The sequence below is a fragment of the Nylanderia fulva genome, unplaced genomic scaffold (genome assembly GCF_048542155.1).
Source record: "Nylanderia fulva isolate GAGA-0341 unplaced genomic scaffold, ASM4854215v1 Scaffold26, whole genome shotgun sequence".
Lineage (NCBI taxonomy): Eukaryota > Metazoa > Arthropoda > Insecta > Hymenoptera > Formicidae > Nylanderia > Nylanderia fulva.
In genome coordinates this window covers 771,919-797,150 of record NW_028190325.1, presented here as the reverse complement: position 1 = coordinate 797,150, position 25,232 = coordinate 771,919, and the positions used below count along the sequence as shown (strand labels likewise).

The 25,232-nt window shown below is 37.7% G+C and overlaps 3 protein-coding genes across 4 annotated transcripts; all 3 read left to right on the top strand.

Moving 5' to 3' along the window:
* Nucleotides 1–776: 776 nt before the first annotated feature.
* Nucleotides 777–7,096, top strand: aux (cyclin-G-associated kinase). The gene is made up of 7 exons (XM_029313285.2): nucleotides 777–1,020; nucleotides 1,711–1,772; nucleotides 1,880–2,465; nucleotides 3,501–4,312; nucleotides 4,394–5,119; nucleotides 5,239–6,390; nucleotides 6,593–7,096. The coding sequence occupies exons 1-7, from the start codon at nucleotides 894–896 to the stop codon at nucleotides 6,698–6,700; spliced, it is 3,573 nt and encodes a 1,190-aa protein (XP_029169118.1). The 5' UTR covers nucleotides 777–893; the 3' UTR covers nucleotides 6,701–7,096.
* A 490-nt stretch (nucleotides 7,097–7,586) lies between these two features.
* LOC114939059 (uncharacterized) lies at nucleotides 7,587–20,626 on the top strand. 2 transcript variants are annotated; one of them, XM_029313284.2, is made up of 8 exons: nucleotides 7,587–8,391; nucleotides 9,012–9,560; nucleotides 10,031–11,064; nucleotides 11,141–12,008; nucleotides 12,343–12,692; nucleotides 13,103–13,475; nucleotides 13,682–13,752; nucleotides 13,896–20,626. In XM_029313284.2, the coding sequence occupies exons 2-8, from the start codon at nucleotides 9,099–9,101 to the stop codon at nucleotides 14,896–14,898; spliced, it is 4,161 nt and encodes a 1,386-aa protein (XP_029169117.1). In that variant the 5' UTR covers nucleotides 7,587–8,391; nucleotides 9,012–9,098; the 3' UTR covers nucleotides 14,899–20,626. The 2 variants fall into 2 exon arrangements, with proteins under 2 accessions (XP_029169117.1, XP_029169116.1); XM_029313283.2 differs by having other exon boundaries at nucleotides 7,587–8,597.
* LOC114939061 (activating signal cointegrator 1) lies at nucleotides 20,541–23,139 on the top strand. Its single transcript, XM_029313286.2, has 10 exons — nucleotides 20,541–20,620; nucleotides 20,710–20,822; nucleotides 20,962–21,071; nucleotides 21,146–21,245; nucleotides 21,335–21,602; nucleotides 21,694–21,979; nucleotides 22,110–22,273; nucleotides 22,343–22,464; nucleotides 22,576–22,767; nucleotides 22,905–23,139. The coding sequence occupies exons 1-10, from the start codon at nucleotides 20,553–20,555 to the stop codon at nucleotides 22,976–22,978; spliced, it is 1,497 nt and encodes a 498-aa protein (XP_029169119.2). The 5' UTR covers nucleotides 20,541–20,552; the 3' UTR covers nucleotides 22,979–23,139.
* Nucleotides 23,140–25,232: the final 2,093 nt, after the last annotated feature.

Sequence of the window (25,232 nt, the reverse complement as noted above, 5' to 3'; positions counted from 1 at the left end):
AGAGGAATGAGTGTCGCCAACATAAATAGTCTACATTCGCTGCATTTAATTGACCAATCAGGGGCAGAGAATTTCTTTATTCTGATTGGTCAATCTTACGAGCTATTCAAATTTGCATAAACCTATAATGCATCTATATGCACAGAAAAATCATTCATCTGATACGAAGAAGATATATAGCTATCTATATAACATCTTATACGTTATACACTTGATTGATTAATTTCTTTATGCATTATGCAAATTATACTGCTGTTACATTTGTAGCGGTTGAACGTTGTTCCTTGACACAATTTCATGTAGAAAGCAGAAAATATACATGCATCGGCGATTATGAGAAAGCTAGACGATTTCACAATTTGCGATATGGTTGAACGCGAATATAAAAGCGTAAACATTTTTTCTTAGTATATCGTCTGCAGAAATACCTATTTTTGACTTTACGCAGAATCAAAATTGACAAAAATTCACTCTTTAAATATATATACATATATATATTATCAATAATAAATAGCACTATAATTTATTAATTATTTAATAAATTCCTCTAATTTTCAAACTTAATAAATTTTTAATAATATAATTTAATAATATTATAATATTTAATTTTGCAAATAAATATAAATAACAGCGCAAAATAATTTAATAATAATAATATAATATATATAATATAATATAATAATAATAATAATAGAATTTAATAATAATTTAATAATAATAAGATTGCAGGGAAAAAATCGGCGCCGAAGACGACCAGATAAGATTGACTGCGCGCGCCGATGATATCATCGCGCCAATATGGCCGGCCAGTGTCGGCTGTCTGCAACGCGACAGCAGTGAAAGCGAGTTGTCCGGGAGGCGCTGAACCACACTGGAGGTAGGTCCAGGGAAATATGTCGGACTATCTAAGGTCCGCACTCGGGTACCTGAACGGCGGCACCGGCGGCGGCAACGAGTACGTCGGCCAGACGTTGGACATCAACAATGTGAAGCTGCGAGTGACGCGACTGATCGCCGAGGGTGAGTCTATCTCCGGCTGTGTTGTTCAAAATCGCTCGTCGAATATCGCGGCACCTCCTACCGCGATTAGAGCTGATAAGGAGAAATCGAGCTCGCGCTTCTTTTCAGAGGGTAAAAATCACATCGTTGAGAGAAGATAAAAAATACATCTTTTGCGTTTAAGACACCTCGCCTGACATCTGTCATGTGTCAAACGTATGTTTTGACACGCGACCCGAGCATGCTAAATTATTCTGACGTTACGGCTTGTGTTTTATTTTTATCTTTCTCCTCTTCTGTCATATATACCAGTCATATATCAATCTTTCTTTAGATCTTACGCTGTCAGATTTATATATATATATATATATAAATTTTATGATCAATATTAATATAAATTTATTCACTCTAAATAACAAAATTAGATTTATCGGATTTTTATATGTGAAAAGGGATCTTTTCAAGTTTTCAGGTATTTATCTTTGTGTTTAACATCTAAAACAATTAGAAATATAACATTTACAGAAATATTTGGCTGGAATTATTTTCTAAAATAAATAAATATTGTTTTTTTAATCGTACAGATTGTTGCATAATATATAGCATTTATCTATGCCTATGACAGCAATGTGAGAAATATATAGTTGTTATAATCGAATTATGTATCATTATTAACATTTAGATAATTTGTGGCAAACATCGTATCAACAGGTGGATGGGCTCTGGTGTTTGCGGTAGAAGATGTTGCTACTGGAAAAGAATATGCGCTTAAGGTAAGTTAACTGCTTCAAACCTTTCTCTTTGCATCTACTTCAGATTCTTTTCTTTACCTGCAATGTATTGTATTACTTAATTATAATAATAAAATTGTGTGTGATAGAGACTTATTGCTGTTGATGAGGATGCAAACAATAGTATCATAAGAGAAATAGATACGTTGAAGAGACTGTCGGGTCATCCAAATATTATTCAGTTCTTGTACGCTCAACGGCTGGAACGGGAGGATCGTAAGGGTTACGAATATTTGGTCGTCACCGAATTATGTCCTGGCGGTACCTTAGCGGATATACTCAGAAATGTGTCTGCGAATACATTGACCCTCGCCCAGGTATGCAAGATAGCGTATCAAGCAACACGAGCAGTGCATCACATGCATAGCCAGCAGCCGGAACCCTTCGTACATCGTGACATTAAGCTGGAAAACTTTCTACTCGGAAGAGATGGCCTTGTGAAACTATGCGACTTTGGTAGCGCGACGACTCAACAAATATTACCGGATCCATCATGGAACGCTCAAAGACGGTCCACACTAGAGGATCAAATGGCCAAGTATACAACTCCGATGTACCGCGCCCCGGAGATGATGGATACTTGGAACAATGAACCTATAGGGCCTCCAGTGGATTGCTGGGCTTTAGGATGTATATTATATTCTTTGATTACATTGCGGCATCCATTCCCTGAAGGTAAGACACAAGTGCAATATGTAATTATAATATATTAATATGACGTATTCAATATAAAGCTATAGAACTTGGACAATTATAATTGATAATGAACATGAAAATATAAAAATCACTAAAAATACTTCAATTTATTTCTTAGGAGATTTATTTGAAAATATATAGAAATATGCAAAATATCATTTCAATGAGTTTTAATATCATATGAATATTATGTGTGTGTGTGATTCTTTTTTAGTTACTTCTTTTAAAATTATATGAAGCTTATTAATTAAAATATAGTCTATGTTAATGAAAATATAGTTAAAATTCAGATTAATTATTTAGCTTAATGATAGTTTGATGATGAATAATGCAGGAATTTAAATACAAACGAGATAATCTATGACATCAAATTATTAAATTTATGTTAAAGAACCCCGCACTATTCTTATGGCAAAATGTCTTTCTGTAGATTTGATTAATTTTTGAATATGTTGTAGTTCTCATCATTTTGAACAAATGTCTCAATGAGCAGATGTGTATGTATGTGCATCCGCATGCACATTCGACTGATGATCACATATATCAAGTCGAAAATCTTATATTTTTCATGTTAAATCTGGACATTTTAGGACTTGTAACTCGAAAACTGCTCATTAGATCAAGTTCTGCCCATTGAGACATTTGTTCAGAATGATGAGAACTACCACATACTCAAAAATTAATCAAATCTACAGAAAGACATTTTCCCATAAGAATGGTGCGGGGTCCTTTAATATTTTAGAAATATTTACAGAATTTTTTTCAGGATTTCGTATCCGTAAGTTTAAAAAGATTTTTAGAGTCTTTTTTCTGATAACTTTATGTATTATTATTCTATTGTTTTAATTATAATTATATCACTATTAAAAATGTATTTTGAAATGAAAATAATGTTATTAATGCATTATTAAAAATTGCATCCTTTCAACATTATGCAAACTTGAATATATATTTCAATATTATTACAACAATAGAGTCTCTCTTTCTCTCTAAAACACTTTTCTTATTCCACAGGTAACAAGCTAGCAATCGTGAATGGCAAATATCCACCGTTACCACCTAATCCACGGTACGCGTGTTTGCATGACCTGGTGAAAGGATGTCTGCAAGTCTCGCCCATACAAAGGTCGACCACGGCGCAACTCCTGGAACGCCTGGCAGCAATTGCTGAATCGAACGAGTTCGACCTTAGAGAACCGCCGCGAATCGAAGTCGCGGCCAGGCCGTCACCGCCCCCGCGTCCAACGCCGCCACCACCAGCACCGACGTCATCGAATATGCCTGCGCCACCTCCTCGTCCCTCCCAACCACCGGTAACGATGCCACCACCGAGACCGGCGCCCGTGCAGACAGCGGTGTCCAAAGTCCCGGCAACTCATCAAGCTACAACGGGCCTATTCAATTCGCTGAGAGGCGGCGCCGGTAGCATCTTGCGCAACCTGAAGGATACCTCGAGCAAGGTGATGCATACTGTTCAGCAGAGCATGGCCAGAACAGAGTTAGATGCGAGTTATCTGACGTCACGGATACTCGTTATGCCGTATCCGGCCGATGGAATCGAGTCCGCCTATCGCGCCAATCATGTGGAGGACGTGAGGGCCTTTCTCCAGACTAGGCATCCACCACCCGCCAAGATTCAGCTGTACAATCTGTCCCGCGGCCGGCCGAACGTCACGAGGCTTCCCGGCAGACACATCGATTGCTCGTTTGCCTATGCTACGCCGGAATCGAACGCGCCTATGCTGTTTGCACTGTACCAGATCTGTCAAGATATCTATCAGTATTTGAGCGCCGACTTCAATCACGTGGTGGTGCTGTATTGTACCGTGAGTACAATCGCGATTACTGAAGCGCATAATCTGAAGCGCTCTCGCCCGCAAAACGGTTCACAATTGATCTTTCTTTAGGATGGATACCGAGCAAGCGCCACGGTAGCGTGCACTCTACTGATTCACTGCAGAGTCCTGACCACAGCCGAGGAGGCTATCGCCTTATTCACGACGCGACGTTGCCAGCCGCCGCACTTGCAGCCTTCAGAATTGCGCAGTATTAATTACATGAGTTTATTGAGCAGCGGCCAGCTACCTCATACCAAGCCGTTGGTCTTCCGATCCGTTGTCATACAACCGGTACCATTGTTCACTAGAGCGAAGGATGGTTGCCGGCCTTACATAGAGATCTACAGCAACGGCGCGTTGGTTTTCACGACGAAGAAAGCCATCTATGAAGAGATGAAGCTGTTTGGGATGATGGAAGGCAAGGTCTGCTTGATCTTAGGAGATGCGGCTGTGCGAGGTGACGTCACTATAGTGATAAATCATGCCAGGCAACAACTCGGTCGGGTGATCGGCATCAAAATCGCCTCGCTGCATTTCCATACCGGTTACGTACCCATCACTGAGAGCGCCTTGACATTTGAGAAGCGCGACCTGGATGACGCGCCTGAGATTGGTGGCAAATTCTGCATCGTGCTAAACATTATGATAGGTGAGGAAAATTCAAAGCTATCGAGAGTGCCGGCGCCGTGGGAAGCAGAAACGTCTGTCAACCTCGTCCCAGATCCCCTGTTCGGTTCGACGTTAGAGATGGAGGAGACTCTAGAGAATTTTAGGACCGCTCCTCACTCGGAAGAGGTAAAATACTTTGATCAGATATATAATAATTATTATATTTAACTTTCTAGTTATTATATTTTAACTCTCTTAATGGTTAAGTGAAAAAATCAATAATAATTGTGCTGGAATTATTGCAGACTCAAAAAGCACCATCGAACGAAACTGATAGGGTATCCCAACAGGAAGCGATACCTGTAGAGCCGGAGAATCCGGAAGAGGAAGAAACGAGCACAAATGAAGAGAGTAATTTTCAGGAGGCTGATTTGCTGAATCTTGGCATGCCGGACAATGCTAATAATACCTCAAATACTCCCGCCTCTAAGGCGGCAAATCCAGGTTTAGATATCTTTTCTGGTTCTAGTCAGAACGAAAGCGATCTCTTAGGCGGTTTCGGCGTGTCGGCGCCCCAGACCGAGACTGCCAATCCTCCCTTAATTAACAATAGCGCCTCAGCTGATTTATTGTTCGGACACGGTAACTCCGCGACGAGGAGAACCGCCAACAACAATAATCTGAATATGAACGATCTATTCTTCGGACAAAATCAGACGACGTCGGGTAATGTCAAACAACAAATCAACGACATGCTGTTCGATCCGCTGGGTGGAAATTCGGCGAGCAATCTTCTCGGTGGCCTCGCCGCGGATTCTACCGCAAGGTCAAATACCGCCAAAAGTCCGAATGCCGAGGAGAATCTACCACGAAATGCCAGCGTGCCGAACTTTGCCGCTCAGTCAGTCAATAAAGATCCGTTTGCCAATCTGGCCGGATCGTTGGGAGCAGGTCTCACGGGCAGTTGGAATGGTACGCCTAGGAACTCGAGTACCCCGCAGTCGGCAAGTCCGGCGCCCGCAAGCACGCCGATTCACTCCAGTCCGAACACGATGCACAGATCCAACGCGGCGACTAACGATAATAACGCAAACAGCGGTACTGCGGACACGTTTGGCGGTAAAGCGAAGGAGAAGACGAGCGATGCGTTTGAAGATCTCCTTGGCAGTCAGGGATACAATTTCTTCAGCTCGCGCAAAGCCGACAAGGACAGTCCGAAGACAATAAATCAGATGCGGAAGGTAGAAGCGGCCAAGACGATGGATCCTGATAGGTTGAAGATAGCCGAGTGGACGGAGGGCAAGAAAGGGAATCTACGAGCTTTGCTTTGCACGTTGCATACTGTCCTGTGGCCTGAGGCTGACAGATGGCAACGTTGCGAGATGCATCAATTGGTCACGGCTGCGGATGTCAAGAAAGCATACAGAAAAGCCTGTTTGGCTGTGCATCCGGATAAGGTACTTAAATTATATCATACTTTTTTTCATCACACAAACATTTTTTCTCGAATCGCTTGCAAAAATATTAATAGCTTGAAATATTGCATCAATGTAATTAGACTTATTGTAAATATTAATTTTGCTATTTAAACAAAGTTAACATGTTTGTATTTTTAAATTAAGAGAAGAAATTTATTACAAATCCATATCTCTGTTGCAGCAAGCCGGTACGGCGAATGAGAATATAGCAAAGTTAATTTTTATGGAGCTGAACAACGCGTGGAGCACTTTCGAGAATGACGCGTCGCAACAAAATCTATTTAGCTAATTTTAATGACCGTTATCTGTTATCGAGAGAATCTGTTTCTGTAATTAATTAATTTAGTTCCTAGCGGAAGGGGAGCTAAGAGCGGGCGGGGATCTTATCTGTGAGATAACCGCATAACTGCATTCCGTTATTTTAGCTGTAGAGAGCGAGAGAGAAAGATAGAGCGTGTGTGAGAGAGAAAGAGAGATAAGGTGCAAAAAAAAAAAAGAGAAAAAGGCGACAGAGCGAGATTGACGAAGCAACGCTTCGAGATATGTCTCCTTATTGTTTCAACGCCTTGTGAACCTAGTTAAAACCTCAATTATGACGGTATGGCGTAATATATATGTATATAATGCAAATGTACATTAAAAAGAAGATCCCAAATATACGAAGCTATTTTCCGGCCGAAAGAAAGCTTTGTAAACTATTATTTGTCATAGATATAAAAATTTGAACATTTTTGTAGAAGTATTCTGCTGTACTCATACGTCACAATATTTATTAGCATCTGCTTGGTCATGAAAATGATTGTGAAATATATGAATAGTAGCATAGATGTTATAATACTATTTATCTTTTCTTATTATATGAAATATTAATTATTGGTATAATAATCATTTTTTTAAATAAAATTTAAAACAGAATACTGCTACTAGAAAATGCTCCTTGATTTTGAAGATGTTAACTTTGGGATTTGAAAAAAGAAATAGCTCTACATACAGAATAAAGATTAATTTAACAAGAGCATGAAATATAAATACAAAAAAGTAAAAATAACGTGAATCAATTAGATTCGATTTAAATTATTTCTTTAATATATAGAGTGTCTTCTAAAATATTAGATTTTGATTTTTACAGCCTATTTTTGATAAAATTCTAAAGAGGATTGTTATTTGTATAACTTTTTAATTTGTAAAAATTTTATTTTTGTTATATATAATATTTCCGAATATAAGAGAAATAATTTGAAGAATCGATTCGAATTTGCTTTTGCATATTGTCGCTCGTGCTGCTTCTCGAGTCGATTTACATCAATTTTTTCATTTTTGAAAATTTATACACATTATTATATCATCAATCTCTTAAGCACAATGCGAAAGCTATTATTGCTCTGATTTATTTCACTCAAGAAAAAGAAATCGGATCGCGTCCCGAGAGCGCGCGCAAACGAAATCAGGTCACGGCTTCCGGGACACCCCGTGTATTAGGAGGAGCTCAAGAAATCCGTTCTTTTTTAATTCATAGAACGCTGCGAGGGACATTTATAACGGGCGTCAGCAAAATTCGCGAGTGTTGGTGGCATTGTCGAAGAGCCACCGATACATGCGCGAACGCGCACACACAGACACACACATATATACCTATATAAGGGGATGAAACAGGCGCAATACACGCGAGAATGCCACGAGCGCGCTCGTGTGGACAGGGTACCACAGGGGTGAAATTTAAAGGGAGGGGCTGCTCTCGCGAAAATGGCCGTTACGCACGGGGTAGATTGTCCGGGGGTGGGCAAGTAACGGGGTGGCTCTCGATCGCTCCGTGTCCTCCGCAACCCAACCAATTGACCGACTGCCTCGCTCGACGATCGACACGGGTTTTATCCGTCTACGATCGACAGCTATTATGCGGCGACGGCCAAAAAGCGATCCCTGCTCTGCTCTTCTTAAACCCCCACCAGACGCGCGACCTTCCATCCCTTCCGTCAAGAGGTAAGGTCGTCTCTGTTTTGTACAAACCCCCGAAAACGAGTTTCTCCGGATTATAGCCCGTTTTATGTGAATATGTCATCGGGGTAATCTCACCCCAAAGTGTGTGCGTGCGCGCGAAATGTGCCTGTCCTCTCGCTTCTCCGAGGGTGGTGTTTTGACACTTGCGAAAATTCCGTGAAATTCAGATATAACACCGTCCCTGACAGGTGAACTATATTTCTCTCGGTAAACATAACGTAACAATGTTCTATATAATCGTGTATTATTATTTAAAAAAGATAAGGAATCTAGTAAAATGCTATCATTATTTTATATCAATCGTTAATTCAAGTTATTATGATGCGCGATGACTTTATAAGTTTCTTTCAGAATACATATACATGAAGCTTTATATATTTGTATATAATATATTTGTGACAGCGAATATAATATATATATATATAAGAATAATGAAAGAAAAAAAATTTTTTTTAATGTAATATAGAAATAATTTGAATAAATAGAAAAATATTAAAATAAAAACATACACATTATAATGTTAACAAGATAATAACAAATTATATATTGATAATAGTTTATCCAACATACTAATACATTATATATATGCATATTGCTTTCAGATTAGGCCCACGCTTCGGCAATGTACGTCAAAAAAGCTAAATAGAAAAAAAGAGGACGGGGAGAATAAATAAGGAAAACCGAGGAAGATGCCTGGCTCCTATTCGGGAGTGGTGATTCTCCTCTTGTTAGGGGCTTCTGTGTCGGCGTCTAGCAATGCGGACGCCGCGAAATCTCTGAGAGCAGCGAAGGCCAGGCTAAGATCTTCTTACACATCGTGGCGGATAGTGGTATGTTTAACTCAGCCTCAGACTCCTTTCAAGACAGACGTACAGAGAGCATGGGAGGAAGCGAGACTGGAGTCTTCTTCGTCCTATCACGCGGACATGGATGTGTCGTATATAGAAGCAAGGATGACACCCATGACGGATTCCTTGTCGTATCCCTTGTCACTGTTAAACAAATTTTGTACAGACATCGAAGGCGGAAAGACAGTATTAAGCCTTATTATAGGGGGAGGATCGGCAGCCAGATTTCTCGTCACGGCTGCTGCCGCCCTGAACCTTCCAGCTCTATGGTTGCCGTTTACGCACAAAGATTTTCTCCGCCAGGTACACATTATTATCGCATTTACAAAAGGACGGTGCACCAAATAGAATTTTGGCTTTCGGTGAAATTGCCTATTTTTTCATATGTTGTAGTTTATGTCCTGCTGAACAAAAAATAGAATTGCTTCAAAGCTAAATATTGAATAGTTGCAGCCAGTCAAGCAATTCGTAGACTTCAAGTTTATCATATTTGACTGGCAACTATTTATTATTTAGCTTCGAGCCTATTACAATTTTTGTTCAGATCATGTGCTGCAACATATATGAGAAAGTGGGCTAATCTTATTAAGATTCAATTTTATATGATCCGAACGCGATTTTTGAATCTATATAAAATTCTAGATAAAATTGAATCCAATTCCACCGAAAGCCAAAATCTTCTATATTTGTTGCAGGGTTCTTCAGAATTATCCAGTTGGAACTCTGCTATATACATATATAATATAATAAAAATATATTGTTCTCGTTTACAGGGAAATCTTGGCCGGTTTGAGAACCGCATAGGTTCTAGCCCGAAAGAGATCGGAGCAGCAGCTGCAGCCCTGATGCATCGAGCTAATTGGCACGCGTTCACCCTCCTCATCGACACCACCCTGTTGCCCATAACTCATCTGCTACGAACGAATCAGTCGTCGTTAACGCCTCGTGCGATCATACATCTGCCAACGAACGACAGAACTCTGAAATTGCGATTGAGACGGGTGGCCGAGGAGGGTGGAAGCGGCGGGGTCGTCGTGATGGCATGTGATCTGAACAATGCCCGCAAGATCCTTGGAGCGGCCGGAAAATACGAGATGCTTTCAGGTAGATTTCTATGGCTGTGGCTGGATCTTAAAGCAGAGCTACGACCGAACGAACCCAACATCATCAGCTCGATCATCCACGGCACGCGAACCGCTACTGCTGCTGCAGCAGCCTCGCCGAACGAAAACTTACCGCTGCTGGAGCGAACGATAAATCTTGCGTCCAAGGACGACGAGCGACCGCCGCCGCTGATGAGTTCGTTGCCGAGTTTGTCCAACGACATACATCGGCTGCAGGAGTACAGATGGCGGAGCGAAAAAATCATCATCAAGCGGGAGGATAAAGGCTTCAATTTCGACGACGAGGAAGATGTGAGGCTCGCGAGCGACAGGGAACTCAATTCCAAGAACTTTATGCCAGTCGGCATGCTCGCACTCAGACCGTCTGGCGTTAAGATCATGGGCGGCGATACTATATTGTCCAGAATGCTGAGGGAGACCTCGCAGGCGTTGGACGAGACCTTTCACGAGACAAAGCAGAGATTGAACCGTATGCGCGAGCCGCAGATCAGGGAACACTTTGTCCCAGAATGCTTTCCGGATCGTAACGCCAAATTTATGACGAGCGACGCGAGGGAAAACGTTTCCGCGATTCTGACGCGTAAATTAAAGAGATCCGTGAGACAGCTCTCTAAGGACAAGGCGGAGTTTCAGTTGTTGAACTTGCAGGCCGTCAGGTTTCCCGGGAATAAAACTCAATTAAGGTTTTAATTCGATTTAAATATTTCGATCTGTTCACGCTCGAAGGCGGGATAATTAATCTCATCAATATTTAAACAGGTGGACCAAAGTCGGCACCATCAAGGGAGGTAGAGAGGTCCGTCTGGATACCATAATCTGGCCTGGTGGCGGCATCGTACCGGCGTACCTCGAACAGGGCGGCGAGAAGATCGGAATGCCAATTTATCGCATCGTAACCGCGGTGGCGTCGCCCTTCACTATGGTCACGAGTCTGCAGGAAGGTTTCTGCTTGCGTGGTCTCACCTGCCAGCAGGGTGATCACGTCATGTGCTGCTACGGGTTGAGCATGGATCTGCTCACGGTGGTCTCACGCGAGTTGGGCTTTCGCTTCAATCTTTACCTGGCCGAGGACGGACTGTTCGGCAGACGGAACGGTCGCAGCGGCACGTGGAACGGCGTGATGGGCGAGCTGGTGTCCGGCCGGGCGCAGATGGCGTTTGCGCCCTTGAGCGTGTCCACTCATCGCGCCGAAGTAGTGGACTTCACCACGCCGTATTACTTTAGCGGCGTGAGCTTTCTCACGGCGCCGAAGCTCCGTTCCGAAATACCGCTGTTCGCGTTTCTGTTCCCGTTCAGCACGGAGCTGTGGATCGCCGTGTTCACGTCTCTCAACTTCACCGCGATCGCCGTGGCGCTCTACGAATGGTTCAGCCCGTTCGGCCTGAATCCCTGGGGCAGACAGCGCAGCAAGAATTTCTCCATCGCCTCCGCGCTCTGGGTGATGTGGGGCCTTCTATGCGGTCATCTCGTGGCCTTCAAAGCACCGAAATCCTGGCCTAACAAGTTTCTCATCAATATCTGGGGCGGCTTCTCAGTTATCTTCGTGGCGTCGTACACAGCCAATATTGCCGCTCTTATCGCCGGTCTGTTTTTTCACTCTGCAGTGAGCAATTATCACGATAAAAGTGTAAGTATCTTGGTTTTTTGTTTTTATATCGATAAATTAGCTATTTGTTCATAGATGCTGTATATATAATAAAAATAATATAAAAGTGTTTTTATTAGCGCCTTTCTTTTTTATCTCAATTGTGTTTACTGCTCATTAATTATTTTTTACGTTAATTATGTCAAATTAATTGTTTAATATATTGAATTCAATAAAAAATGTCAATTAATTTACATTTTTATAGGAGAAATAAATTCGAATAGAACAGAAAATTTCAATACGAGAGAAAATATTTTTTTAGCATATGTAGCTTTCAATAATAGATGTAAAATAAAACTTGTGTATATTTTTGCAGCTATTATCGCAGAAAGTCGCTGCACCAAGAGCGTCCGCGGCCGAATATTATGTGCAAAGAGCAAATCCGCAATTATGGTCTCATATGTCTCGATATTCCCTGTCTGACGTCGCTGAAGGAGTGGAAAGATTAAGAAACGGCTCTTTGGACATCCTGATCGCGGACACGCCAATCTTGGATTACTATCGCGGGACCGATAATGGTTGCCGTTTGCAAAAGATTGGTGACTCCATCAATGAAGACACTTACGCGATTGCGCTCGCGAAGGGTCATCCTTTAAAAGAAACCATATCTAAAGTCATAGCGAATTACACGAGCAACGGGTTGCTCGACATTCTACAGGAGAAATGGTGAGCGATGCGCAAAAATAAGCACAAAAATTGAATAATCGATAATCGGTTCGCGGAAAAAACTTTTCTTTTTATTTCTGCGATAACGGGAGCGTAATAATTACGTTAGACTAAAATACATTAAGTGGTAAATAAAGTCTTTTGCGCAGATTATACGGACTGTCCGAGAAAATATGCGCGCAAAAATGTTCTTTTACCTAAGTTTATAGGTAATTAATTTTCTATTGCAACTTCCTAACAAGATTTCTTATACAGGTATAAAATCATCTATTCAAAGATTTCTACACATATGCATATATTAAATTATATATATCACATTATTTACTCGCATATAAATTAGGAATCATCAATATCATTAAAGAAAGTACTGCAATTTAAAAAACTGATTTTATAAAACGAGTTAATTTCAGGTACGGTGGTCTGACATGTCTCGGAGGTCGACAAGGAATGGATGCGGGGCTGGATTCTGAGTCTGGTGGTCAACCCAGACCACTGGGAGTAGCGTCTGTGGCCGGGGTGTTTTGCCTGCTTGGGATGGGCGTGGTGCTCGGTACAATCATATTGGCAGGAGAACATCTATTCTACAAGTACACGTTGCCGCGACTGCGACACAGACCGGAAGATTCCATCTGGCGCAGCCGTAATGTGATGTTCTTCTCGCAGAAGCTGTACAGGTTCATCAATTGCGTGGAACTGGTCTCACCGCATCACGCCGCGCGGGAATTAGTGCACACGGTGCGACAAGGGCAAATCGCATCGCTCTTCCAGAAAAGCGTCAAACGAGTGCGTATCATGAAATATTTAAATGCCATATGATCAACAAGTTCGCGAATATAAATCTTGATAATAGTAACGGGAAATTCACATTTATATATTTCTGAAATAATTGAATTTTTAAACAAAAAAGTTGTCAAAGATTTATATTCACTAAGTTACGAATAGTATGTTTATTTTAATCTCTAAATATCCACAATCTTTCCATGTTTCAGAAGGAACATGAACAACGTCGCAGGCGTAAAAGCAAAGCGCAATTCTTCGAAATGATCCAGGAAATACGAAGGTAAAAGAATACTATTATCAGAATTATTTTTCCTTATATTTCCAACTTCAATGTCTCATTATCGACATTCTGTTTCAATGTATTTTCCTAATCAAAATAGAAAAGAACAAATAAAAAATTTGTGAATTATTCTAATCTTTCAGAGTTCAACAAGAAGAGAAAATCGAGGCGGTACCCGAGGAACCTGCAGAAGCTACGAAGAAAGAGAACGAGAAACTAGGAAAAGATAGAGAGAGGAGTCGTAGCAAGAGTCCTCTAATGCCTCGGAGTCCGAAACGCTCGGAGAAGAGCAGGAGTTCGACCAACCTTTCAGCGTCTCGTCTCGGACTATCACCGGTGAGTCTCGACGCGCCGATGAAGCCCCGTGAGTTCACGCTCAGCAACACCAATCTGCGCGCGAGGAGTCCGCTGGAGACGGTCGGACGTAGATTGAGTCACGGCGACGGCGGTTCGCCGCCGCCGCGTCTCGGCTCGCATTTCGGTGGCAGCGCTACGTTACGCCCGGTGGCGCCTATCAGGAGTGACTCGACCAGCGGCGGCACGCCGACCGTCAGGCACGACCCCGCCGCGACAGGGGGAGGCGGTGGTGCACCGACCCCGAGATACTCTCGCAGTCCCGCCAAGCGGGGCCAGTCCTTCCCAGTGTTCGCTACCTTGAGACCGCCGCACTCGGCAGGCTACCAGACGTCCAAGAGTCCGCTGTTGTCGCCGAACAGCGAACTCACGTCCGCCATCGGGAGAAAACTGTCGCGCGAATGGGGATCTGGGGATCTCTCTATTAGTCTTACCAGATCATCGGAGGCTATAGGCGGTGGTAATGGTGCTAGCGGTGGCACGGCCAGTGGTAGAAGCGGTGGTGGTTCAACTTATACCCTGAATCAAGAAATGACACTCTCCTTGAGTCGTTCCGGAGACGATGGAAAAGTCCAGGAGGAAGCGTTGCCTATGAAGAAGCCCATACGACGTGCTAGGAGCCACGAGAATCGCGACACTGGCAAATTGATGGTGGACCTGCCGTCGCCTAGATTGACTCAGCCAGTGGTGGGCGGTCGGTCGGTGAGTGAGCGAACGAAGAAGCAGCTCGAGTCCGAGCTGAAGGCGATTCTAAGTGCCAGAGCCCATCATCGCGACCTGCATCCCCCTTGATAGGAGACTGCTCCTTATTAAGAGAGAGTTCTCGAAAGAAGTTCGGCTTTGGATGATCGCTGAGCCTCTGAGGGGCTTTGATTTAAGCAATATCAGATTTATAGGTCAATTTGTAGAGGAATCCGACAGTTTAAAAAAAATTAAGAACTTAAATCAGAATCACGAAAGAGGGCGGAGCACGGGAGAAATTTTCTGCGTAGACGGAATAGAGAGGGGAAAGGAAAGGAAATCTCTTTGATTGTTCATACGTTGTTACGTACATTAATAACATATAGGATACGTCGATAAACAAAAGTGCTATAAACTTTAGTAGTGATGTCTTAAATAGTTAGCGAGATACACACGAGTACTAAGATATTTTCTTGTTGGCATTTTAACTCTACATTAAACCGGTAGCCTGGGTGAGTCTCTCTCGATTGCTACGGTATCAGATATTGTACGCTACAGCGTTTCTCAACTCTGATTTTTGGCGATTCCGTCGCGATTCTTTAGCGCATAAAGATTTTTTCCTGAAAATTCAATCGATTCTTAAAGTTGCTGTTAAGACATTTACTAGATCAGACCTGTTTAAGTTTCAAACTCGAACGAGCTTCAGCCGCCTTTGTACGCCGCCGTTAACTCTTAATGATAACAATCGATTGGCCATATAGCAGCGCAAGAATACAACGAACATACGTGTCTACGTGATGATTTCCGAATAGTCTTAGTATCTTTTTCCCCCTTTTTTCATTTTCTTCCGTCTCGCTCGGCTTCTAAAGCGGAAGCGCATTTTGCTCGCGAACAGAAACTCGGACAGGCCTGCCATTACATAGATATTATCCCTTTAAGAGTGTAAATATTTCGAGAGACAGACTATATTGTTCCTTCATCTTGTCATAACGCGAATATTGTAAATAAAACGATAAAAAATACATACATATATATATATATATATATATATATATATATATATATAGGGATTTCGCATAGAGCAAGATATGCAAGATGACGAAGATAATTATATCTCGTGTTGAGAAACGCTGCTTTAACGAACTTCGTCGAATTGGAACTGCATACTGCCATATTTAATAATTCCTGTGACTGCGGAAGGAGAGACTCGCCCAATGGACTCTCGGCGTAGAATGACCACTAATCGCAAGATAATATGCATTAATTATCTTACAATTATCGCGCCTGTCGAGGGAAAAGATTGCACAAGTGAATGGAATTCTAATCGAGTCTAATGTATTCGTATAACACACGGGTTATTCAATACGGGGGAGGAGGTCACAGAGGTCCTCCTAATTTAAAATAAGAGAAAAAAAAAGAGATTTCGTAGCCACATGTCGTGCGAATTCTTTCGCGCGACTTACGATTATTTCCTAAAGCAGTGCCAAAAAAGATCAATATTAACGCGATAACTCAAAATCTCCATCCTTTTGCTTTATCTTACACGAAAAGAGTGTATAATAATAGAACACAATTTTTAGCAAAATAAGCGCCAGAGATCCGCGATATTATATGATAATCTCTAATAAATAATCGTTCGTTTTTGCTGCGACTTGGTAAACTTCCGACCTTCTCACTGGTTGGTGAATTACCGACTTCCGACGATTTTACTAGACTGATAGAAGAAAATTCAATTCAGGAATTGTAAATGAAACATTATTGGAATTGAATAATTGTTACTGATCGATGTGCATGTCCCATTTTTGTCTATCGAATTCTTTCGAATCACTTCGATGAAGGAAGGCGAAACTCATACGTCTAGTCTCATTATTATTATTCAACTTAGATAGTAGAGCGTGGATGTGTATGGGACTAAATTTTAATTAATTACTAATTAAAAAAAAGGAGGATTTATGAGCGAGGCCTTAGAGGAGTAGTCGTATCCGCCCAAAAATATACTTTACTTAACTAGTACTGTACTATATTGGGTACTCGAATATTTCACTACATTATATTACATGATAGAGTATATATAGACATTTAGTTTCACATAGTTTCCTTAGTAGAAAATGCTATTGTATTCAGAGAACTTACAGACTAAAATCCCTCGAGACCTTGGTAGATAGCTATATCTCCGTGTGAAAATGTATGTGTGACTATTCACCAGAGAATGGAGCGAGTATGCGACTAATTGCAAAGGAGAACCGCCGTAGAGGACACTCCGGTAGCTAGAAGAATGTCATTGTCTTTGTTAGTAATCGTGGTTATAGGTAGTTTCGAGAGAGAATTTATTCGGTTACGTATGTATAGCGCGATTATGATGCGCCCGGCTAAGATGATTGATGAAAGTGTTCTGAATGAGTTGCACTAGTCGTGCATTACTACTGTTCGCATTTAGCGAAAAATTTGCCACCGCTGTCGTTTTACAGACACGCTATAATAATCATTTTGCCACGTCTCTCTCGTTCGCCTACATAAAAAGTTCCCATAAACGCACTTAACTCGGCTAACTTAAGCTAACTTGAAAAGCCTCCTTTCTCTCACTTCTCTCTTTACCTTTTAAAATGATCTCTTTTGTAAATGTCACATCAAAGTACCGACTGGTTAAATTAACGCTTTAAAAGCGTTCTGAAAAAAAATAAGATTTTAAGAACGGATTTTTTTCCAGCAAATTCTGTAGAGTTTAATCTGTGTACTGCAATTAATTCAGGAAGTGATCAAAATACAAACATAGGGGGCCAGTTTAGAGTCACCCGCGCCTAAAGAAATCAAAGATAGACTTATTGAAATTAATTTGTAAGCTGTAATTCTTTGTAATATTGTGGGTTCTACCGGCAATTTGGTTCAGTAGGGCTCTCTCCTTCTCTCTTTCTCTGTTTTCATTCTATGCGTGTTCTAGTTTCGCGAATGTCTCGGGAAAGTCTGGCATCCTTTAAGGATCCCCCTGTACATATGTGTCTTCTACTAGATACCTGAAGGAACACTATTGCACTGAATTAAAGGTCGAGCCCCCTACTTCTTTGTGCGCCAACAAGAGCCTGGATTAGTTACACGTTATACATGCACGGAAAGATAAGAGCAAATTGCACTGATCTCGTTGCCGCAAGCTTTGTGAAATTTCCGAAACGGTCTCAATAGATTTGCAAGTATATTGCCATGTGATAATGATGAACACAACTGAGAAGCATTTCAAATTTGCAGTATAATTTGGAGTGGTTCTAATCGTTGTTTTCGTGATTATTCGTTGAAAAGAGAATATGTATAGAGTTTGAAGAATTATTTTCAAGATATATATGTATATTTTAAAAAGGTATAAAAATATTTTTTTGTTTGAATAATTGTTATAAAATATTTTTTGAATTTTTTATCTCCTGAGAACGCTTACCATCTCACTGCAATACACATATATGTTACACACAATATATACGTGCGTATTAAATATGTATATGTATATATATCTGGAATTGCCGGCCTATACACAAGCAAGATTTCCTATTTTTTTACGAATCACGCATTTTTTTGCGACACTCTTGAACTTTCAAGTGCGCGATACTCGATATCGTGTGTAGTGCATTCGCTCTTCTCTTTCCATCACGATTCTCGACACATTGTTTTCGACAATGCGAAAGAGAACACAAGTACAATTTAAATGTATTACCTGTGAAAAGAATTGCGAATTATATAGTATCGTCGAGAGTAATAGACGTAATAGAAAAGAGAATAAAAAAAAAGAAACTCAAAGAACTTATGAGAATAAGAAGCAAACGGATACACCAATTAGTAAATGAGAATTAATTGTTTTGAGGAATATGCATTAACAAAGTTATGAATTATCAAATCACACTTTATGCCTCATCACGTCACTTGTCGCATTAATTAACGGCATCATATTAATTCATTCACTAATCGGCAATAAAATTATTCTACAAAGCACTGCCATAATTTGAACTGTTGTTACGTTGATTTTAAAATCCTGCCAAATAATACCACTATTTGATATATTATCTAACAAACAGGTTTTTATCCTGCTAAGTGATGAATTAATATGCAAACGTCTCTGTGCTGTTATCAAATATTTTTCTATAGGGATTGTATCAATTTATATCTTTTTTTCGCAAAAATTATTTCTATTTATCCGCGAATAATTCTTCATTGTTTCTACATATATAACGTATTTAATTGTATATAGTTTTAATTATTATATTTTATTGCAATCTTCAATTACTAGTTTTAATTACTAGTTTCAATTACTTTTTCAGAACTCACTAATTTCAGAAAGATATATGTTTTTTCTTGTTTATATTAATTTAAACCTTATTATTATATATATATCGTTATTATATTAAATTTTTTACAATTTTTTAACATCTATTAATAGTCTCACATAATTGTAGAATCATGCGCGCGAAAAATAAAAAAAAAGTTCTTACCTTGAGATCGGAGACACCGTCAAATATGCATCATTTAACAAATATATGTAAGTTTTTATTTCAGCATGCAATACTCTTGATTTGTCACTTCGTAATAAGCAGGCATCGGCTATAACATATAATATAACATATAACGCATTAGAATTTTATGGAATAATTAAACGTAAGAAATTAACATATAGAGCGAACATGGTTTCTCAATTTACAGATAATTGCAAATGAGTTACCGTGGCGTGTATCTCGTTTTTTTTCGTATATTTATATACATACATAATTTTGCGAACCGTGCAAATAATAAAAGCGACAGTTAATTATTAATTTAATTCTCGAACGGTTGCGCTGGACCGCAACAAAAACTCGACTAATTGGTAATTAAAATGTTACAGCTTTGTACGCGCGAAAAAAAACTGGCGCCAAAAATGAGGAAAGTAAAAGCAAAAGTTTAGTTCCCGAATATACAATATATATATATATATATATATATATATATATATATATATATATATATATGTATGTATGTATGTATGTATGTTATGTATTAAAAAAGAAAAGTTATAAGAACGGAATGGTGTTCCCGCAATACGTGCGATCGAAACCCTCTCACACGACATATTTATTATAATTATTGCGTAAACTATCGATTGTGCGTAAATTATGCGAGATACAAGTACGATTGCGCGCGTAATGTGCGATAATTATTATAATAATAATAATATATCGTATTTCTCTCCAAAATGAATGACAGTCTGCGAGTGAATGGGGATACGTTTCTCATTTTTTTGTCTTTTTGTTTCTCATGTGGCTCGAGAAAATTGGAATATATTATATTCTTGCGCATAAATAATGCTCGACAACGCGTCGACTACGTATCGCAAATCAATGATAGTGATCGACGTCGTAGAGCGTATAAAAAAAGTAGTGATATAATAATAAGTAAAAAGGAAAGGAAAAAAAAAATCGTAAAAAGGCGCCACACAACCACAAATCGAGGATCCCCTCCAATCGCGGTGACTTGTTGGCGTACGACATTAGGTTAGGTTCCTCGTAACCTACCTACCTCGTCTCTCTTGTTACGCCTACTGCTACACTGTTATTGTTGATGAAAACTCCATATTAATAAGAAATAAATATATTATCTCAAAGCTCTCTAGGATACTCTTCAGCCTCGTCTCCATAATCCCGTTGACAGGTGACAGGTGACAGGTGACAGAATCCACGTGTGCGTTTGTACGTGCAACATATATTCGTCAGACAATTTACTATAATTATTCATTTATTTATCGTTATCGCGTTATCATGGATCAATGGATAAGAGAAAAATTGTCCGAACTTCTGGAATTTCAAGTTCCGGATGAATTGATCGAGTAAGTACATAGAGAGTGATAAACATTTTTCTCTATTATTATTTGCATATTGTTGCATGTTGTTACATCACGTGTCATCTCAATTTCAGATATGTTAAAAAAATGGAAAATGAGAGAGATTTAGAGAACTATTTTGCAAGTTTATTGAATTATAAAAATCCAAGGCACAAAGAATTTGTAACAGAATTGAAGAAGCAACGAGGTGAGAGCAGAGTCTTAAGAGATTGCTTTTGATAAATTAAACACACACACACACACACACACATATATATATATATATATGTAAATTGTAAATATAAAAATATATATATAAAATGTAGTTTTCTTGACTATTCTTCCAGCATCTTATAAAAATCAAATTGGATACAAGAAAACAAATGACAATGACAATGTGCCCAACAAACAAAATGAAAAGAAAAAAGGAAAAACAAAGGGAAAAGAAAATGTTCAGGTATATATTAATACTTTTCCAAAATTATTTAACAATTGACTGAAAATTATAAAACTATTTTTTTTTTTGTACAGATACAAGAAGTTGCAAAATTTGAAACAAAATCTGTAAAAATGGAAAAAAAGAAGACTAAATTTGTTAATTTGTTAGATCATGGAGATGTTCTCTTGAAAGGTATTCATCTCGTAATGAACATGTACAAGTAATATATAAAGCAATAATTTATATGAATGATATAATATTTCTTGTGACAATGTGCTTAGGGAGACACAAATGTGATTGCGAAACAAAGAGACATACATTAATTAACAATTGTCTCAATTGTGGAAGAATAGTTTGTGCGCAAGAAGGTGCAGGACCATGCTTTTTTTGTGAAGAACTCGTTTGCTCTCCCGAACAACAAGTGGTTCTTCAGAGTAATTCTAAACAGGCCGATAATTTGTACAATAAATTGATGGAACGAAAGCCAACTAAAGGCTTTGAAGACTCCCTCAAACAGAGGGACAAACTTCTTGAATTTGATCGCAACAGGTATGCACATGTTTTTTGTCAAAATTATTTATTACTAATTTTAATAATGATAAATTAGTTGTATAATTAATAATTATTTTTAATTTTTTAGCGCTCGCCGTACTAAAGTGATTGATGACGAATCGGATTATTATCAATCAAATAGTATTTGGCTTTCTATTGAGGAGCGCGAAAAATTACGGAAGCAAGAATCGGAAGTACTCGCTCGCAAGCACGCATCGCGTTTAGATAAAAGGGTCACTATAGATTTTATGGGAAGAACAGTTTATAATGATGAATTCCATAATTTACAATCAGAAGAGCTTAGTGAAGCAATGTCATACGGTGTCTCTGATAATTCGAATATCTGTCCAACAATAGAATTTGATCGGCCAACAGTAAGATAAAGCACGAATTTTTTCTAATTAATATTATTTAGTAAATTCTCACTTCTGATTAATCTTGAAATAATTCTGAACAATTTTTTGAAATTATTTCTTATTATATATTATTAATATATATGTTTAGTTTATTGAAATGGGGATATCTGGAACAAGCAGAAGAACTGAAAATGACACATGGAACACAGAAAGCAGAATTCAAGATAAAGAATATTTGGAAATGTCTGATCAAGGCCTGTGTTTGAGCATGCATCAGCCTTATGCATCATTGCTGGTAGCAGGAATTAAAACGTGAGTTCATGATACATTTTAAAAAAATATGCACAGTCAAAATATTTGATGTGAGTTTGTTGTTATCAGCCACGAGGGTAGAAGTTGGTATTCTTCACACAGAGGAAGATTATGGATAGCATCGGCAGCTAAAGTACCATCTACTGAAAAAATATCCAATGTACAGCATGTCTACAACATATTAAAAAATAGTTAGTAAAAAATATTTATTTTAAAATATTTATATATTTCTTTAATTATATTTCCAACAATATATATATTTTAACTATATTTTTAATAATAATCAATCTTAACAATTTTAGAAACGATAAAATTTCCCGAGACTTACCCCCCGGGTTGCTTGTTAGGCTGTGTAACAGTGGTCGATGTTCTACCTCAGGAAGAATATAAAAAAATATATCCAGAAGGAGAAAATGATAGTCCATATGTTTTTATATGTGAAAATTCTTACATGTTACCGATAAATTTTCCTATGAAAGGAAAATATAAAATTTGTAAGTAATCGAGTAAACTACGAGCAATATATATTTTCATTATTTAATATATTTTCAATGGCAATTATATATTTCCGTTAATTATGATTAATATACATACATTGGTAATTAAGATAAATTCTTCTTTCATATTATAGATAAAATGGACAAGAAACTTCATCAAGCTGCTTCTAAATGTTTAGAAAAAGCCATGCGAATCGGCAATAACTGATTTTGTACTAGTTTCTCTCGTATCATTCTTCTGCCAAATTAAATATAATAAAAATATTTTCCAGAGATATATGTTTATCCGTATTAATAATTAAAAAATGTGTTTACGTTGTATGATTTTTCTAATCTAAAGTATCTAATAAAAATTTTATCTAAACATAATATACATTACATAAACTATACATTATATACATAAGATATTACAATATAACTATTCATGCATGCTTTACATAATCTATTTACTTACTTTATTCTCTTATATATTTTGTCAGTAAAAAAATGTTCTAGTTTCGACTCAATAAAATTATATAAGCATACGTCCAAAAATGCGTTATACTAAAACTATAGTCCCCTTCTGGTAGGCATTCGACAATATTCTCCCCGTCTATCATATAACTTTGTATCCTGGGCTATAAATGTACTAAATTATTTAATAACTATAGGTTTCTTTCATATGCGATATTCACCTGGCGCTGAGTTACTTCATCTCTCTCTCTCACGCATCCCCATCCCCATAGGGATGGCAACCCCTATCAAGATAGTGGGGGTTGAATGTAATTTGCCAGGTATATGGTATATATAAGGCCGTCCGCTCGACGTGATCGCAGTCGTATATTTGACTCAAACATTTACTGTTCTAGGGCCGATTTTTCCAACTTCTTGATAAGTTTTACCCAACAGGTAGCATATTTTCGTCTTTTTCAGATAAGTTATAAAAAAAGAGACGAAGATATGCTATCTGTCGGGTAAAATTTACCAAGAAGTTGGAATAACCGGCCTTTAATCATTTATTTGAGAAAGAAATTTAATTATAATTATATATTCAAAAATACTCAAAATTTATATTTTAATATATTAATAAACAAATCACTTTTTCTTCATAAATTTTAACATTTTTGCTTTTGTTTTTGTGATTAATTTTGTGATTATATATCAAAAACATAAAAAATGTTTCCAACAGTGATCGAAGTGGCAAAGTGTATAGATAAAAAATACTTTTATTTTATATGATTAAATGTTTGTAATAAAATAATCAATAAAATGTATTAATAACAGAATCAGTCCAAATATTTTTTATCACGCCCTTTATATATACACATAGATTGTTGTATATATATATAGTAATATAAATTTAAATATCTTAATACAGGCAATTCAATATTATTTTATTTATTTATACGGAAATTGTATTTTATTAAATAGATAAATATATTAGCAGATTATTATTATTTATTATCGGACATTTATCTATCCGATATTTAAATAATTTAATAATAAATTAGTAAAAATATTTTTTTTTTAATAATTTAACAATAAATATAAAATTTAAATATATCTGAATTTCCTGTATTTGAGAAAAACTATATTACAAAAAATAAATTATTATTACACTTTAATCTTAATTACTAAACTGTTCTTTGTAAGCTTTATATATATGTATAAGCTCATAATTAAAATGTATAAACACGAGATAGCACATATAGTAATAAGCGAACGAACCAGCTATATTATAATAAATGTAGAGATTGCAAAATATTAATGTACAGTAATATACAAAACATATGTACATATTACGTACAGAAAATTAAATACAAATGCCATGCATATGAAATGTATATAAACATATATATTCTACATATATTAGTTTCATGTCGTGCAAAAAATGCATATTCATATAGAATATCCGATGTAACACATACATATATAGATTTTTTGCTCTAAACTATAATATAGCTGAAATACATCAAAATCGAAAAGGGATTTTTTTTACCCTTTCTTCTTTAATATTTCTAAAATATTGATTATGATATAGCTATAAATTATATTATATGTATATAGTAATATATTGAATTTATGATGTTACTATAATTAAGAATATATACATATTATTACAATTAAAATAAAAAAGTGCTTTAAAGTATAAATTATGTTAAATTTTATATATTATATTATTAATAAACAATAAGAAATATTTATATGTATATATTGTAATATTTTGTTGTAAATAAAAATATTGCAGCACAGACACATCCGTTTCATAATTACGACTTTATGAACATTGAGTGCAAGAAAAGACAGTCCAATGTTACTAGGCACAATATATAATTAAACTTAATTATTAATTCCAGTGCTTTATAGTGTCTCAAGAATCAAACATTGAGCTGTCTCTTAATTCTCGTCGCGCTCTTGTATTCGCGCGAATTGGTCCATCTATTTTAATTAATTTATCATTAATTAGTGCACAGATCGCAAAT